This window comes from Leucoraja erinacea, chromosome 3 (assembly GCF_028641065.1).
Source record: "Leucoraja erinacea ecotype New England chromosome 3, Leri_hhj_1, whole genome shotgun sequence".
Lineage (NCBI taxonomy): Eukaryota > Metazoa > Chordata > Chondrichthyes > Rajiformes > Rajidae > Leucoraja > Leucoraja erinaceus.
The window spans coordinates 102,405,265-102,425,123 of record NC_073379.1 but is presented as its reverse complement, the minus strand read 5'-3'; the positions used below and the strand labels follow the sequence as shown (position 1 = coordinate 102,425,123).

The window sequence follows — 19,859 nt, the reverse complement described above, 5'->3', positions numbered from 1 at the left end:
TGGATGTAGATAGGAACAGGCATGCAGGGAAGAAATAATTAAATCAAGGTTAGAAAAAATAAGTTTATTGGGTTAAGATGAAATTGGAATGACAGGTCTGCTCAGGTAGTTCTGCGTGTGAATCTTGGGGAGCAAGTAGAAGCAGCTGTGCAGTGTTGGAACATTTAAATGGTATTGATCTCACAGATGCATTTGTTCAAATACTATTGGTAACCAGGGACAGGGAGCTCCTACTGGAATTTGGATTGGGATTAATGTTTGGCGTCAATCTTGTAGTTTGAGTACTGATTTGCACAATAAATTCAGGCACTCTTGACAGTTCTGATTTATTTCTCTTATCTTTCACATTTATACATTTATTAACTGGTGTCAAAGTAACAGTAATGATGACCACACCTTTGAGGAGAACCTTTGCATTGAGTCATTGAATGTCCACCATCATAGACGTAATCCAAGCCATGCCTTTATAAGACGTCTATATTTACTAATAAAAATCCTCAAGAAATTATACTTCTTTGAAGCAAGTTTTAATGTGTGCACATCGATGTATTACATTGTATAAAGAACACAGCACCTGCACAAACTCAACATTCATAATATGTGTTTTCTAACAAGGACTATTGGTTATCTGTGGCAGGAATTAGATTGCTATTTGATTCCTAGCAGATTTCTGTATTCCAGATAAACTCCTGAAGCGTCAGGGCGAGAGGTAAATAATGTAACTCTCACCCAACACGGGAAATCTAACTAATTTCTACAGAAGTGCAATTTAAATCCAATTTATCTTCATTGTACATTTTTATGTTACAGGAATTAGACAACTTCCATTGAACAAAGGCTATGTTTAATTATGAATACAATTTCATATGTTCTTCTAATGTTTTAAACTTTTGCATTCTTCTAATATTTTTACATTCAATTGATAGAAAAACAAAAACAAGAATTGAACCAGTAACATTTTTATTAACATGATTGCCATTCTAATTGTCTTTGACCTCAGTAAAATACATTCTTTGCAGGTGGTCTATCATATCCTTTTCTTTGGCTTCAAGAGTTGAGTAAGCTTGCATTTCCCATCTGGAAAATATAATAAAAAACATTTATATCAGATTAATAAGAATGTTATTTGCAATTATGCATGTCAAAGAAAAATATGTTTGCGAAAAGGACTTCAAAATCTGAATAAGTACTTCTCAATGAGCTACCATCAGCAAAAACTAAGTTTTTGTTTTACCACCAAACATAAAAATTACCTTAGTACATTATTAAATTATTCATTAGTATTCACATCCAATCTTTTTGGAACACCAATTGGTATGAAGCAAATGACCACATATCTTTCAAAAGTCAATAGCCTTGCCTTATTCATAGATGCGAATAAGCATAGTTCTCAATGCAAAATAAATAATTTAAGGGTTTAGTGCAATTATGGTGTAATCGTGCTCTGGAAACAGGCACAGAGAGGGAACTCTAAACCATTCTCCAAAAATAGATGGAAGAGTTGCATGTAGTGAGGCCAGTTTTAACTGCAGGCGAGAAAATGTGATCCCAGTGTTACAAGGGAACAGGTTCAATGATCTGACTAGTGAAACAGAAAAATGCTCACTCATCTGTTTAGTTACAGAATAAGTACAGAATCTTGACAAAATCTACCATGAATACACCATGATATTTTAATTATGTAACCAGGTTGGTTGCCTATGCATTCGTAGCTCTAATACTTATTAGTTTGTAGGCCATCTTAAACCAATTAGTATATATAATAACATTCTGTTGCAATCACTGAATCACCAACAGCACTGGGCTGTACAGGTTGCTCAGGCAACTGCTCTGGTACTTTAAGAAGGTGGATCAATTTAATGTCTTATTCAATCATAAGATTTCTATTGATGCTACACTTAGTCCATGGGCCAGAGGGGCCTACCGTGCACCCTCCCTATGATCCTACTTCTTGAGTGTCATTTTGTTCATTGGTATCTCTTCTGTCAGAAAAATGATGTTCCCAAGAAAAAAACTAATTGGACTATGTTTTTAACCCCTTATTTGTCAAAGTGTCAAAATTGTGTTTTTTCACACTTTGCCCTCTTTCTTGTGGCCCTCTTCTATCATCCTATGTCAACTGGAAAGCAAATCAAAATTTCCGTGTGCAGCACTGGAAGCGTGATGATGGGGATTAAGCATTCAAACAATGTACAAGAAAAGATCTGGCATGGATGCTTTCCCGGAAAGCGAGTAGTGAGAAAGGTCAAGAGCTTCCAGCTTGGGCTGGATTTGTCTCAGCAACAGGTGAGGTGCCTTCAAATGTGACCACAATTGACTACTATCCTGTGATCAATCATCCGATGACGGAATTTAGTACAGTTCAAGAGTGTTTATGAGCTTCTGAAGAAGCAAGTCATGAGGTTGGCCAAGAATATGTCATTACAACATTCGACTTGGGTGTCTGCATGAGGGCATATCCTCTTGTGTGGAGTCATCCTGCACAGTACAAGAAACACATTGTGTTGATTGACACATTTCATGTCATTTGTGCAAACTTCAAAATACTTGGAAAGAAAATGGAAGGATCTGGACTTCAGGGTTTCCTCATGGAATCAGGACTCATGTCTACTGGTTCTATGAAAGGTGTTATGACAGAAAAGAACTACGACAGAAGTCTGCACTGCTACAAGACGATGGTGGAGTGCTTTTGGAGAAGCTCCTTCTTGATGAATTCCTGTCTATGGCTGGAAAAGATGCAGTGCTGTCCAGTATACCAGAGGAATCAAAGGGCATCTTTCAAGAGCTAATCCGATCGCCAACAAAGCAGGTACTTGCTGAAGTCAGGGCCAATGCAGATCTCAACACATTGATGGAGTCGTATGACAGCTTCAAAGCTGATGTTCGAAAAGGATCTCTCGGGAAGACTGCATAATTTTGGTTGTCGTACATGTGGATTGCAGATTTGTCTACCTTTAAACATGACAGTACCTTCAGTACTTCTTTGACAGTAACCCTGACTTCCCTCAAGACACTTCCAGTGACTGGTCCAATTTCCTCCATCCTATTGTCTTTCTCCTTGGTAAATACCACATAAGCCATTGCCCATCTCCTGTGGCTCCACACAGAGGTGACCGCTTTGATTCCTGAGAGGTTCCACTCTCCCTCTAGTTACCCTTTTCTCCCTTATGTATTTATAAAATCTTTTGGGATTGTCCTTAATGCTACCGGCCAGAGCTATCTCCTGGCCCCTTTTTGCCTTTCTGATTTCCTTTTTTAGTTTACTCCTTGGTTCCCGAAACTCCTCCAGGGATGCACATGATCCAAGCTGCCTAAACCTGTCCCATGCATCCTTCGTGTTTTTGACTAACATCTCAATTTCCGTCGTCAGCCAAGCTTCCTTATGTTTTCCTGCTTTGCCCATCACTGTAACGGGGATGTACACATCCTGAGCTTTCTTCAGTACACTTTTTAAAAACATCCCACATGGCCGATGTTCCTTTCCCCTCTAATAACCTGCTCCAGTCAACTTGAGCGAGACCCTCTCTCATACCCTCAAAGTTGGCCTTACCCCAGTTGAGCAGTTTAACATGTGGACCCTTTCCGTCCCGATCCATAACTATCTTAAACCTAATCCAACTGTGGTCACTGGTCCCAAAAGGCTCCTCCACACACACTTCATTAACTTGCCCTTCCCAATTTCCCAATACTAGATCCAATGTTGCCCTCTCACATGTGGGGGCCTCCACATACTGCTTAAGAAAACTCTCCTGAATACTTTTGAGGAATTGCACCCCATCTGAACCCTTCACCCTATAAGTTTCCCAGTTTATATTGGGAAAAGTTAAAATCCCCTACTACAACAACCTTATTTGAACTGTAATCTCCCAGCACATTTGTTCTTCTAATTCCCGTTGACTATTCGGGGGTCTGTAATACACCCCTAACAAGGTGATCATCCTTTACTTGTTCCTCACCTCCAACTATATAGCCTCACTAGATGAACTGTCCATAATGTCACCTCGGAACACAGCCATGACATCCTCCTTAACCAACAATGCAACCCCCCCCCTCTTTTTTCTTCACCCCTGTCTCCTGAAGCTCCTGTAACTCGGAACATTGAGCTGCCAGTCATGCCCCTCCCTTAACCATGTTTCAGTCATGGCTACAATGTCCCAGTCGCTCGTACCTATCCATGCCCTAAGCTCATCTGCCTTACCCGTCAGGCTCTTTGCATTAAAATACGTGCAGTTTAAACCAACCCTTCCTTCCTCGCTCTCCGCCTATTCTTAAATTGTTAGCTTTTCAATGGGCATTTTGAATTGTTCCATTAACTTTTGCTAGTTTTCAGAAATGGCAAGCACAGAGTAGTTAAGTGTTTTTAGTTCTATCATCCTGACAGCATCTATTGAAGACTCTTTTATGGTAAAGCAATAAACAACTTGCATTGCGTAAAAGTAATTTTGTAGAACAAGCAAAGGCTGCACTAGTCTTACAATGCGAATCTTGATGAATTATCTTGCAAAGCATTTTGTTAAATAAAGGTTATAGAAAATCCTGGGAAGTGCAGCCATCCATTAATCAGTGATGACATACAATTAATACAACAACAAATGAATGTATTAATTATTTTTAACATTAGAATTGTGGCAATTCAGATACAAATGAGGCCGATAAAATTAAAATTAGAGAAAGATTGTAGTGATTTTGACCTGCTTTGCACGTGGCTCCTATGAAATGTAAGGTGGTATGTTGAAACAGAAACTGCAATTTAGCAGCTTGTCTGGCCTAAATTATTGAATTCTAATAACAAATATTTCTACCTCATATTTTAACTTCAAGTTTCCAGCAACTGCATCTTGCACTATTCATGTTCTGTTTGTTTCCCTGTTCTGCTCTCAGTCATGTTGCTGTCTTTACACTTCTTCAGAGAGACGGTTGGCATGGTGGCACAGTAGTAGAGTTGCTGCCTTACAGCGCCAGAGATCCGGGTTCGATCCTGACAACGGGTGCTGTCTGTACTGAGTTTGTACGTTCTCCCCATGACCTGTGTGGGCTTTCTCCGGGAGCTCCAGTTTCCTCCCACAATCCAAAGACGTACAGGTTTGTAGGCTAATTGGCTTGGAAAAATTGTAAAATGTCCCTAGTGTGTGTAGGATAATGTTAATGTGCGGGGATAGCTGGGTGGCACAGACTAGGTGGGCCAAAGGACACTGTACCTCTAACCAAGGGGTCTCCAAACTTTGGCCCGCGAGCCACATCCGGCCAGCCATGAGATTTTATCCGGCCCGCAGCAAGCTCAGCACAGGACGGAGCGTGTGTCAGTTAGGCGTTGATTCGAGTCGGGAAGCATGGCGTCCCGGAGCTGCTCTTAATGTTGTTACCAGGTAGGTCCCTCAAATTGTCAGCCGAGACATCACAGGGCCGGCGTGAAGAAGGGTGCACTGGGTGGGGGGGGGGGGGGGGGGGGGGGGGGGTTTGGTTTGGGGGGGGGGGGGGGGGTTTGGTGATGGAGGTCAGAATGGGGCGGGGGGGGGCACGTTATAATGTGTGATTGTTCCTCTATGACCTCTCTCTCTGCCCCCCCCCCCTCCCCTCCCCCCTCCCCCCCTGCCCCCCCCCCTCTCTCTCTCTCTTTTTTTCTTTTTCAAAGACTTTATTCAACACATCAAATAATACAACAGATCAAGTCATACACAAAACGAACTTACAATATATCGTGTCATTATAGTACAACGTTACAATCATTATTCACAATACTCTCAACCCCACGCGGTGACCAGCGCCCTCGGAATATCTCCAAAGTCCCCGTGAACACCGCATGTTCCCTCTCCAGGGACACACGTGCACGGACGTAGGCCCGAAAGAGGGGCAAGCAGCCGACTCTTGCCTGACCATCCATCGCCTGCTGCCTGGACCCGCGTATGGCCATCTTGGCCAGGCCCAGGAGTAGACCGACAGGTAGGTCCCACCCTCCCACTTGGCTCTCCCCACACCCTGCCTTGTGTCCAAACACAAGAATCGTAGGACTAAAATGTAACCAGAACTTTAGGAACAACCCCTTCAGATATTGATACAGGGGCAGTAGCCTCTCACACTCCATATAAATGTGGAACACGGTCTCTACCTCGCCACAAAAAATACAGGCAGCGGACGAGTCCGTGAACCGACTCAAAAGTTTGTTACACGCCACCGCTCTGTGCAGCACTCTCCACCCCAGGTCCCCCACGTAAAGGGGGACAACTCCCTTGTAGAGGGACCCCCACTGGGGACCTTCTCCGCCTTCAGGTGGTAACACCGTCCGCCATGGTGTGTCGGGACGGGAGACGAAGGCAAGGAGGTGCAGAATGTGCAGGAACATTCTATACAGTGAGCGTCTCTTCGCGTCACGAAACGGCACGCTAATCATCTCCGAAAGGCGGCTCAGGTTGTGTGGAACCGGTGCCCGAGATATATCCCGGAACCGAGGCCCAATGAGCAGATCTGACGGAGCGGGTAAGAGCTCATTTAAAACCACTCTGGGCGCACGCCTCTCCTCGACACCCGCCATGATTTGTTGAGGACCGGCCACTCCCGCAGCCGCAACATCCCCCTCCCCTCGTGGAGCAACACGCTGGCTGAAAACAACCAGATTCCTCACTCTTAACACATCCCGGTAGAAAACAGGCAAACCCCTTAGGGCGGGTCGACTGATGCCCGCCACCGGGAGCCGCGAGACCCCCCTTAGACAAAGACCCTGTCGCAAAAAATACGTGGCCAAAACGTGCCATCTGGGGGGGTTCTCTATATACATATACCTCTGCAGAGTCCTGAGGCGGAGAGCCGCCACCTGGGTACGCACGCATACCAAGGACTGGCCGCCCTCCTCTAACGGGAGACTCAGGACAGCTGCGGAAACCCAGTGCTTCCTATTTCCCCAAAAGAAGTCCACCAGCTTCATCTGTAAAGCATTTACAAAAATGGGAGGTGGGACAAGAGTAGCCAGCCGGTACCATAACATGGAGGCCACCAGCTGGTTTATGACCAACACCCTCCCCTGAAAAGAAAGAACTCCAAGCAGGCCTGACCAGCGCCCAGCCTGGCAACCACTTTCGTCTCCAACTCCTGCCAATTTGCCGGCCAATCATCCTCAGTGGGACTCAGGTACACCCCCAGATAGCGGAGGTGCGTGGTGCTCCACGCAAACATTGCCATCTCCTCTGGCAGGGAGTCCACCTGCCACTGACCCACTAAAAGTCCAGAGCACTTGCTCCAATTAATCCTGGCAGACGATGCATCCGAGAAAATCTTCTGGCAATCACGCATCCTCCGCAGGTCACCAGGATCGGTGAACATAAGGAGTACTTTTTCGCAGAGACACGGGAAACAAACGCTCGGGAAATATATATTCGATCAATGCGGGAACCACCGCCCTCAGACCTCCGCGAAAAAGCAGTGGAATCCGGGTTGAGGTCCCGCCACGCATCAACCAACTCAAAGGAATCAATCAACCCTCTCAGCTTCTTCGCTACAGCAGGGGCACACTGAGTACCAGAACGGTCTCGCACCTCAAGTGTGCAATTAAAGTTCCCCCCAAGGAAGACACACTCTCCTCCCCTATCAATAGTGCTCAACAAAGCAGTCACCTCCTGAAGTAGGCCGGCCTGCATCGTGCTGGAACTGGGGGATACACGTTAATGAAATGCAACGGCATGCCATCCACGCTCACGGCCAGATGGAGCAAACGTCCTGGCACAACTTGTTGCACTTTTAGAACATTTGGCAGGAAATTCTGAGCCAACAGAAAGGCCACCCCACTCGAATTCGAGCTAAGATGACTCATGTAGACACTCCCTTCCCACTCCAGTCTCCAGGTGGGTTCGTCACTAACAACGGTATGCGTCTCCTGCAGAAAACACACTGCAAATTTCTCCTCCCTAAGGACTGATAAAAGCTGGAATCTACGAAAACTCGCTCTACTGTTTAAGTTTAATGTGGCTACTCTGATTGTGCAGGCAGACTAGATTGAGACCGTCATACTCCTTGTAGGCTTCATAACTCTCTCTCTTAGGAACTCCAAAAAGTCCCCAACCTGGCACTTCTCAGAGTCAGGAAGATCACTTTCCTTCTTGCCAAGGATAGCCTCGAGAGTTTTAACCAAAGCCGGCAGATCAGCCCACCGTCTCTTAGCAGCATCTACCTTTGTTCTGTTGGTACGGCTTGTTTTTAGAAACTCCCGCACCTCACAGATAACAATTGCATGAGACTCATCCTTGGATCCTGGGCTATCGTCCAAGTTACTCGCACCTGACACAACAAGCTCAGCATCACCAAGGTCATTGTCAGAAGTCGAAAGACCAGAACTCTCTGGAATTTCGCTAACCCCTCCACACAAACTGGCCCCATCACTCTCCCCCTCCTCCGGCATGACACCACCCCCAGGATCAATGCCGGGGAAGGGTCCTGAAACCCCTATCCGCTTCACGCAGCCCACTGACTTGCTGGGCTCCTGCGCTCTGCCCTCACCCTCCACATCTGGGCCTGGGGAAGAAAAAACAAGAGGTACCCCCAGGGTCTGTGGTACACTGGCACCCCCAGAATCTGAAAGAGGATCGCCACCTGAAATAGCTCCGACCTCCACAGCACCTAAAGCACCCCCTCCACTGGCAACACCCAGAGGCTCTCCAGTTACTTTTTTTACTCTCCCCTGCCAACTCAGCCGGCAGTGCAGCACACCACCCAGCACCTCCACTGGCTCTGATATGGTGCACAGACTGGTACACCATTGCCCCCCCCCACCCCCCCCCCCCCCCCCCCCCCCCCCCCCCCCCCCCCCCCACCCCCCCCCCCATCTGACTCTGCTCATCCCCCGTCTCAGGGGCCATACTACCAGGGGAGCTTACCCCACCCTCTAGCGTGCCTCTAACACCCTCAGTGGGCCTCTGAAATGAGGGGACCTCCTCCGACCCAGAGGACACACCCCCAGGGGAGCTAAATTCAAAACGCGATGAGATAACTCCCTCGGAGGGCCCCTGAGACGAAGGGACATCCACCCGCCCAGAGGACACAGCTCCAGAGGGGTCTACCCTATCACCTGATCTTGTAGTACCCTCGGGAGATCCCTGAAGTGGAGGCTCAACCTCCAACCCGGAAGACACCAGTTCCTGACCTCCAACCACATCGGTGGTGGAAGGTCTGGAAAAAGACATCCCCCTAACTTTGGACCCACGTCCTAGTTCTTCCTCGCCATGCCCAATCTTCCTTTTTGTCCCACTAGCATGCAGCGGTATGGTGACCTCCATAAAGAAAGGGTCTTCCGCATCCACACTACCCCCATCCACTTTATCACCCAGCACGTTTTACCTTCCCTACCCCCGTCAGAGCCACCGCAGCTCCTTGCTGGGCCACGGCAGTTGCACTCTGGACCTCACTGGAGCTGACAGGCGCCCCTTGGGTGATCTCCACACTCGGCAGTTGCACACCCGCCTGCTTTTGACTCGCTTGGGTGTTCTTTTTCTGCTTGTTCTTCTTCTTCTTCTGCTGCTCCCATTTCTCTCCACCCTCCCTCTGTGCCTCACCTTCAGCCACCACCACAGGTTCAGGTTGTAGGGGGCGGGAGCCCTTGCTGCCCTGGGTCCCCAAGGCGGAACTTGCAGAAGGGCTATCCCCGCTGCCCCGGATCACCGAGGCAGAGCCGGCAGCCCCAGCCAGGTCAGCAATACCACCCCGCCCCACCGAGGCATGACGAGCCACCCCTGATGGGCCAGCAGTGCATTCCTGGGCCGCTGCGCTAGAAGTTCTAGCAGCGACCCCGTGATTAGGACATTCCCTACGGAGATGTCCATAACCACCGCACGCATGACACCGTGCCTTTCCCCAACTCCAACGCACGGTTCTAGGGAGACCCCTACACTCCACCTCGAAGCTCCCCTCATCGCCTTCCCCCTCCCTCACCTTCACGAACACCGTCCTTTTGAAACTGAAGATCCCTTTTTCCTCCGGGTCCCCCCCGGGGTGCATGAGCCTAAAGCACTTAGACTGCACCTCCCCAATCTGAGACAGGTACGGAATGAGTGTCGCATCCGGAATACATGTAGGGCAACTCCGTAGGAAAACTGGTCTCACCCTGGACACCCATGGGACCCCCTGTATATGGACCCCCCCCCCACTGAAATCCCCCTCTCCAACGCTGTGGCCACATCCTCCCGGGTCTTCAATATCATCTCGACCTTTCCCCTCTCGAGCTCGGAAGAGACAATAGCCCCCCTCCCAAGAAGGGCATTCATAGCCTTCATAATTACTCCCCTGGATATCTGGGGCCCAGTTTGAACCGGGATACCAAAACCGTCCCAGTCCAAGTCAACATGAGTCTCATATTCAGATGGCCTCACTCATGGGTGATCCCTCAGGTTGTAAGATTTGTGCCCGCCTACCTGCAAATGATTTAAATATCCCTCTGCTTGATACACTGACATGTTACTTATTTTCTTTTATAAAGAAAGACGTTTCCTTCAATTATATTGGCGTTTTACTTGTGAATTCTGATATTATCGTTCAGCATTGTATTGCATAAAATAACTTAAAATTTGTACCACGTTGCAAAGTTTGAAACTCATTGGGGCACAGGAAAAGCATTTTCCTCAACTACAGAACAATAGCCATTCCTTCTTCAAATGTATCACCTCTGTTGATCAAGGCCTTAAACCTAAATTAATGTTATTTGTCCATGTTTTATTAATATTGAAAATTCTGATGAATGCCTCCAAGGATATGTTTTTAATTCTGACTGTTTTAAATTCAAATCTCTTCCTGCAGCACATTCTGTTGGAAGATCACTTTAGGCTTTAACAAAACAAAAACATTATAAATATTTAAACTGTTGAATTGCCTTGACCTCATCTCTATACATAAAACTCGGATCTTGGATGTGTGTGTATTTATTTGTGTATTTGTGTGTGTGTTTATTTCTTCGCCTGTGATTCACATCTCCTCGAAAACACGACGTGCTAACGGTGAAATTTTTACATATTCCGATAGAGGTTTACGCCATGTCAAAAATCGCCTAATTTGAAAATTTGATGTATTATTTCTTGAGTTATTTATTAAAATTGTTCACAAATCTGAAATCTTTTTTAAAGTTAATGAACTGATGACGTCACAATGGCTCTGCTCCTCGCGGCCCGCTGCGCACAGTTTTCAACGCGCAGCCTGCTGGGCACTGTTGCAAATTGCATCACCATCCCCCCCCGTTAACCTCCCCCCTCCTCGCAGTCATTTGGTCGCCACCCGCTCGCAGTCGACTCGCACTCGGCCGGCCATCCTCGACCGCCCGCTGTGCCCGCCCCGCCTGCAGCCCAGCCGCCCCCCCCATCCAGGGCTCTGGATTGAAGCCGCTGAACACGCAGTAATTTGGTTGGGCTTCTGAGGTCCCGAGCACTCCCGAAGCCCGCCACCCGCTCGCAGTCGGCCCTGCCCGCTCAGTGTCCTTCCCCCCTGCCTGCCCCTCCTCCCTCCCCCTCCCCATCCACCCCCCTCTCTACCCCCTCCACCCCTCTCCACCTCCCTCCCCCCCCTCCCTCTCCCCTTCCCCCCCTCCCCTCCCCCTCTCCTCTCCCCCTCTCCTCTCCAACCCCTCCCCCTCTCCATCCCCCACCCCACCTCTCCCCCACTTTCCCTCCCCCCCTCTCCCTCTCTCTCCCTCACTCGCTCTCTCACCCCCTCCCCCTCTCCCTCTCTCTCCCTCTCTCCCCTTGTGTGTGTGGGTGTGGGGGAGCCAAGTGGGGGTATTAATATATTATCAAGTGGGGTGGTTGTGAGTGAGTGGGGGGGTGGGGGGTGTTAGTGTGTGTGTGTGGGGGGGGGGGGGGTTTAGTGTGTGTGTGACGCCGCAAGCCCTCCCCCCCCGCAACCGCGAGTTGAGGGGATGGGAACAAACGGGTCCTCCTTGGACGAGTATTCTTTAAAAATATTTCAAATAATCTTGCTATTCCCTAAATCTTAAATTATTTATTATTTTTTAAATGTTGTCCTTGTGAGATTGTATTCACTACAATTTAAACTGGATAAAATACTCAGGTATAGAATGTTAAAATAGGTTGAATTTAATTATAACATTACTACAGCAGAGTAATCTTTTAAAAACAATTTCCCGTTTTGTTATGTTTTTTATCCTTGAACTATTTGGAAATCTATTTCCCTCCTGAGCCATCCATTATGTTCAATGGGATATTGGTACAGCTACCCATGACTTTCCCCATTCTACAAGTTAGGAAACTTTCTTTTCTGCTTCGTTCACTGCTGCAGATGACAAAAGGAATCTAGTTTGCTTTACGGATTGGAGCCAATTACGTCAATGGAATTGAATTTTGGAGGAGCAATGTGTTTCATTCATGTGAATGAAGACAAATTTCTACCACATATCCTTGAATAGAATAGCAGTTAATTAATTATATTTGGTAGAAGCGATTTGCAATGTAAGAAATATTGATGACTATTCTACTGACAATCATGCAAGTTTTCTTTTTAACCATGCCTGCCATCTTTCATTTTAACACTATGCAAATCCGCTTTCAGTTGAGTGGTCTGTACTTATTGCTGATTTTGCATACAGAAAAAAACACATCTCAGCTCACTGTACTCGCATTTAAATGGCAAATACAATCTGAAGCACATTCCCTATTGTTAATATCTGATTGAGGTTAGTGCAAAGTGATAACACTACTGTAATAGCTACTTTTCTAATATTTTAACGTTTTTAGAAATCCTTTCTTTTAATTTGAGGAGCTAACCTACAATTATACCGCCTGATTAGAATTATTCATAGTTAATTGTTCAAAATGGAATATCTTTAAAACCTACATCATTTACTTTAGCTTTTAAATGGCTTGAACAAAATTAAAAGTTCAGATTTCAGTTAAAAAGGCATTACTATTTTTTCTAGAGCTCCAATTAGCACTAAATGTACTTCTTTGTTATAAAAGCCATGTTATTGAAAAGAATGATTCTGAAGTGGGTGAAAGGATTTTGCAAAAGTGAAACATTTCAAATTATAATGGAATTAGGCTTTAAGTTTTAAAGGTACGATATCACATTTTACCTAATATCCTCATTGCCAATCCAAAACACCTATTTACTGAACAAGTCATTGCTGTTGGAATACCTGCAATAAGGGTGCCTCTTTTCAAATTATGCTAGAGTGGTTGTTAACTTTACTAACAGGTTGTGGAAAAGATCTCATATGATGGTTAGTCATAAATTACTGGAATGCCAGTATACCAATTATAATCTCTAAATTTGTCTTTCTTTTTGTTACCCAGCCAAAGTAAACAACAATACACTTCAAGCATGGAAGAGTGCAGCACAGGAACAAGCCCATCGGCCCATAGCCAAATCAAAATAATCCTATCTTCCTGCATACGATCCATCGCCTTACATTCCCTGCAAGTTCATGTGCCTGTCTAAATTTCTTTCAAAAGTCACTATTATATCTCTTTCTCCCGCTGCCTAGAAGAGAGTTTAAGACATCTATGGTTCTCTGCGTTAAAAAAAACGTGCCCGGCACATTTCCCTTAAATGTTGCTCCTTTCACCTTAATTCCCCTGTCCCACTTAGGAAACCTGAACGGAAACCTCTGGTGACCTTGTGCCCCACCCAAGGTTTCCATGAGTCGCCAGAGGCTTTGGTCCCTCGCTTGGAAAGCCTCCACCGAAGTGTGAGCTGCATCTACCGACCGCACACACACACACACACAAACACATCGCGAAGGTGGGGGCCAGGGACAGCGGAGGAGCGCTGTCTGCGCGATGAAGAGGAAGGTAAACGGCTGCCACAGAGCACGGTAAGTCCTTTAGAGAGCGCGGGAGGGAGGGAGAGAAGGGGAAAGGAGGGGAGAGAAAAGTGGAAGAGAAGGGAAGAGAGAAGGGGAGATAGAAGGGGGAGATCCAATAGGATCTTCTAGGTCCTGAAAGCCAAAGATCTTTGCTGAAAACTCCAATGAACCAATCAAAATGGCCGGTCAGCGAAGGAGATTGCCTTCGACTGCCTGTAAGTAAATAGCGACCCCACTCCACGGGCTTCGACCAAACGGCAACCTATTTTTAGTCGAGGCCGGTTTTGATTTTTTTAAAATAATCGCAGGAACATAGAAGAGGCCTCGACTACGCGGAAACCACTTTAGACCATTAGGGAGAGTGACCAAAACCTCCGGGAACCTCACGGAAACCTTGGGTGGGGCGCAAGGTCTCCAGAGGTTTCTGTTCAGGTTTCCTAAATGGGACAGGGACTTAAAGCTGTTTCCTCCAGATTTTGATATTTTCACCCTGAGAACAAGACTGACCATCTACCCCATCTGTGCCTCTCATAATTGTATAAACTTCATTCAGGCCATCACCCTTCAGCATCCGTCTCTCCACAAAAATCAATCCATGTTTGTCTAACTTCTCCTGAGAGCTAATATTCTCAAATTCAGCCATCTAGGTGAATCTGTTCTGCACCCACTATTATTCTGATTTTCTGATTAATCTTTTAGATGCTTTGGTCATATTGTTGCATATTTGCTCCTCTGTTGCAGCTAACATTTTTTGGCCAATTTGTAGCTTCATGGAAGTTTCAACTTGACTTGTCAAACTGACGTCTTGGCTTTGGCTATAAACATATAAACCATCTTCAGACAGATTAGTTAATTACTGAGCCAAGGATTTCAGTGGACATGAGATTTAGCATTCCAAAGTGTTTCAACAGAAAAGGAATGGTCGATTCTGTAAATACAGTACATTTGCTTTACTATTTCCCTCCGTCTCACAAAAAAATAGCCTTGTTTTTATACTATAACTCTTGTCTGTCTTATTGATGTCCACTAATGACTATTGCAGCCATGGATCAAAGGAAAATTCTACCCTTATAAGTGATATACCACTTTCCTGTTGCTTGTAACAAGGGTCTCGTTTGAAAACTAGCCCATGACATCTAATTTACGTGTGATGCAGATATATGTATATATTGTGGACACAAGAAACTGCAGATGCTGGAATCTTAAGCAGAAACTAAAGGCTGGTGGAACACAGCATCTGTGGAATGAATGGACAGATGACATTTCAGATCTGAAGAACGGTCCCCTACCTGATGTGTTTTCTCTCTACAGACCTGCTGATTTCCTTCAGATTTTTGTATTTTGCTGCATGTACATATTAGTATTTTTATGCAGCCTTCTTCAGCCTTATAACCTTCCAAACATTAAGCAATATCCGGAAGAAAGTAATTTAATTTCTAGGTCATTTTATAATTAAGGCTAGAAAGTAATGCAAGAAAACATATTTAATCTGACCTGCTCAGGACTTTGGGGGTGTTGCACAGGGAAATGTTAGAGACTGTTGGATATTACTCCTATAAATACTTTAATATGCCTTTCATCTGCTTTTTTTTTTAATGCTCCTAATTGATAATAATAACCTTCCAATGAACAGAGTAAGTTTAAAGAAAGTGTGGCATACAGGCTTCAGTGAGTTTAAAGGGAGCATAGGAAACAGAACTTGGTGAGTTGCAAATGAGTACTGGAAACAGTATCAAGTGACACTGAAGGAAAAATGAAAATAGAACATGCTGAAAAAAATCAACAGTTCAGGCGGCAATTATAGAAAAAAACCTAATTTCTCAGTTTTGATACCCTTCATCCAACCGCAGAGTTTTAAAGGTGAGGGTATCGGCAAGAGGTGGGAATGGGCCCAGGTGAATTTAAAGGGAACAAAGTAACTCTGGCCCTGGTGAGTTTAACGGAAGTGCAGGGAAACAGGGGTCCTAGGATTTTTAAAGGGGCTTATGAACCTGGAGCCCAGTGAATTTCAAGGAAACACTGGAGCCAGGGCTATGGTGAATTTCAAGGGATGCAGGAACCATGTTCTGGTGCATCAAAGGGGTCGAGGGTACTAGGCTCTAGTGTCCTAAAGGAATTGTGAGGAACAGGGTCCTGTTGTGCTAAAAGGGAACTTTGACGTTTGGAAATGTAAGACATACATTTTGAGAAATGTTAGAGGACTAGGTGTTATTTAAACAGCAAGCAAAATCATATAATTTTTCATGAACTTAAAAATAAATAAGCACACAAAGTTGTAAGTTGTACAATTTGTACAACTGATTTTACAACTTACAACTTTGTGTGCTTATTTATTTTTAAGTTCATGAAAAATTATATGATTTTCCTTGCTGTTCAAATAATACCAAGTTGTATTGTACAAGATTGTACAACATGCATCTATTTTGTAACTGATAAGGAGACTGAAATTCCTGCAATTAAAACAGAAAAGCATTGGACCACTCATCCAATTAGACAGTATTTGTGGAAAGAGAGGCATTGTTGATATTTATGGTTGAAACGTCATCAAGGAAGTCAGAAATGTCCGATGTTCAATCTGAAACATTAAATCTATTTCTATTTTCATAGATTCTATCTGACTTGCTGAATGTTTCCAACATCATCTTTTTTTTTAGTCTGATTTTCAGCATCTCCTGGTTTTGATTTTCATTTCCTGAAACTTCTGCAGCAAATTACCTCTGGAATATACTTTAATATGCCTCAGGTTTTTAGGACAATTTCTGATTGGTCTTTTACAGAGGACGAATTGGTTGTGCTATATATATGGTGTTATCGGGGAGTAGGGAAACAGTGACCTCTCACAGAAAGTTGCAGTAACAGTCCCCCAGGACACTCACACTCAGGACAGGAAAATCATATACACAATATGGGTTGTGCCGGTCAATCTTATAATTATTTATAATCCTTTCAATGATTCACTTGAATTCACACGATATGATTGCAGTGCTCAAGCAGATAGTTGGACAAAAGCCATCTCTGATGGTCATCGCTGGCCTTAGTTCAACCATCTGCCTATCAAAAAATCTCCCCTGGCCTGTGTTCACGTATGACCTGCCATGCTTTGTCCTGCCCCTCCAGTCTTCAGTCTTCTAGCTTTCTTTCCCCCCACCTCTGCAATCAGTCTGAAGGGTCCCAATCCAAAACACCACCTATCTATGTTCTCCAGGGATGCTGCCTGACCTGCCGAGTTACTCCAGCATTTTCAATAGAATAACATAGAAACATAGGAAATAGGTGCAGGAAAATTGTAGCTGCCATTCAATATGATCATGGCTGATCATCCAGAATCATTCTGAATGGATCATCCAACATCATTTGAGATTGTTAGCAGAAAGAATTTAGATCTATGGAGACGCAAGAAACTGTAGACGTTGGTTTACAAAGAAAGACACAAAGTGCTGGAATAACTCATTGGATCAGGCAGTATCTCTGGAGAATATGAGTAGGTGATGTTTCAGGTCAGGACCCATTTGAAGATGGGTCCTGACCCAATATATTATCTATTCATGTTCTCCAGAGATGTAGCCTGACCCGCTGAGTTATTCAAGCACATTATGTCTTTTTTGGATTTAGGTCTAGTTCAATATAACTCCTTCTGGAGTAATACAGCCCTGATGTCATACTTGATGGGTGATAGGAGATAGATACAGAGAGGAAAGTTATACATTACTTTGATATATATTATACTAGGTTCATTGAATGTTTACCTAGAATTTTAAGTAGTTTATGAATAAATGTCAAATCTACTAAGGATTAATTTTTTAAGACTGCAATATTGCTCTTTTCACAAGACTTAAAGGTCAACTGGTATATTACATTATATTTTTCATATTTTGATCCTATTATTATTATGGTACAAAACACTTTACATATTTAAGTCTGGAAGCAATGGAATAATTCTTTTGTCATCGCTTATTCATCCAGTATCACATTCAGAATGTGAATAAATCAGGCAATGGAACAAAGGTTATGACTAGTTGCACTACAAACCTGAAATAATATATGCAGATGGAAAATAAAACAAGGGTAATGGCTCTGAATATTGGATACATAATGAACCACATCTGAAATTTTCAATTCTTTCAGAAATTAGACACAATTTTGACCATTCACAGAGTCACACAGTATAGAAATAGCTGAACTTCCCCATGCCGATTAAATGGCCCATCTGCCTGCATTTGGCCCATATTCCATATAACCATATAACAATTACAGCACGGAAACAGGCCATCTCGGCCCTACAAGTCCGTGCCGAACACTTATTTTCCCCTAGTCCCATCTACCTGCACTCAGACCATAACCCTCCATTCCTTTCCCATCCATATACCTATCCAATTTGTTTTTAAATGATAAAATCGAACCTGCCTCCACCACTTCCACTGGAAGCTCATTCCACACAGTTACCACTCTCTGATAAAAGAAGTTCCCCCTCATGTTACCCCTAAACTTCTGTCGCTTAATTCTGAAGTCATGTCCTCTTGTTTGAATCTTCCCTACTCTCAATCGGAAAATTCCTCGAAATCTTGCCTACCCATGTAACTGTCCAAATGATTTTTTAATGTTGGTCTAGTACCTACGTCAACTACCTCCTCCAGCAGCTCATTCCATATACCCACCACCCTTTTTGTGAAAAAGTTCCCCGTAGGTTCCTTAGTTTAGTTTGGTTTAGTTTAGAGATGTAGCGTGGAAACAAGTCCTTTGGCTCACCAAGTCTGTGCCGACCAACAATCACCCGTACGCACTCATTCTATCCCACACAGGCTAGGGATAATTTACAGAGGCCAATTAACCTACAAACCTGCACATCTTTGGAATGCTGGCGGAAACCGGAGCAACCGGTAGAAAACCCACGCGGTCACAGGGAGAATGTATAAACACGGTACAGGCAGCACCTGTAGTCAGGATCGCACCCGGGTCTGGCACTTTAAGGCAGCACCTCTACAGCTGCGCTACTGTGATACTGCTATTGCATTGTTGCCCTCTCACCTTAAACCTATGTCTCCTGGTTCTTGATTCCCTTACTCTGGATAAAAGACTGCAAATTTACCTAATCTACTCCCCCTGGATCATATATATCTCCATAAGACCATCCCTCATCCTCCTGCGCTCCAGGGAATACAGTTTAGCCTGCACAACCTCTCCCTATAGTTCAGGCCCTCAAATCCTGGCAACATCTTCGTAAATCTTATTTGTACCTTTTCCTATACCAGGGTAACCAAAACTGAACACAATACTCCAAATGTAGACACTCCAACATCATGTACAATTGTACCATAACATCCCAACTTCTATAATCAATATCCTGACTGAAAGCCAATGCGCTAAAATCCTTTTTGACCACCCTATGTGCCTGTGACACCACTTTCTTGGAACTATGTACCTGCACTCCTAGATCCCTCTGCTCTACAACACTCCCCAGGGCCCTGCCATTCACTGTGAAGGTCCTGTCCTAGTTTGACTTCCCAAAATGCAGCACCTCACTCTTATCTGCATTAAACTCCAGTAACCATTCCTCAGCCCACTTGCCCAAATTATCCAGATCCTGCTGAAATTTTTGCTAACCATTTTTGCTATCAATGACACCACCACTTTATTGTCATCTGCAAACTTAATAATCATGCCTTCTACATTCTCATCCAAATTGTTAATATAAACCACAAACGCCAATGGATCCAACACCAATCTCCGAGGCACACCACGTCACAGGCCTCCAGTCAAAAAATAATCATCCACCATCACCTTCTGCTTTCTTCCATGAAGTCAATTGTCTATCAGGTCGGCTAGCTCTCCCCAGATCCGATACAGTCTAACGTTCCAGAGCAGCCTACCATGCAGAACCATATGAAATGCCTTGCTGAGGTCCATGCAGACATTGTCAACGGCTTTGCCCGCATCAACCTTTTTGGTTACTTCTTCAAAACTATCAGCCCACCTATCTGAATGCAAATATATCTTATCCCTCACGATGCTCTCCAATAACTTGCCTACCACAGATGTTAGGCTCACTGGTTCAGATTCAGATTCAGATTCAGAT

At 44.7% G+C, this 19,859-nt stretch overlaps 1 protein-coding gene across 3 annotated transcripts in view; it reads right to left on the bottom strand.

Moving 5' to 3' along the window:
• Positions 1-311: 311 nt before the first annotated feature.
• kiaa0825 (KIAA0825 ortholog) overlaps positions 312-19,859 on the bottom strand; it is a 311,756-nt gene continuing 292,208 nt past the window's right edge. For all 3 annotated transcript variants that reach the window (XM_055633331.1, XM_055633332.1, XM_055633333.1), the window contains one exon: positions 312-1,077. In XM_055633331.1, the coding sequence (XP_055489306.1) occupies positions 981-1,077 (97 nt within the window). In that variant the 3' untranslated portion in view covers positions 312-980. The remainder of the gene's footprint in view (positions 1,078-19,859) is intronic.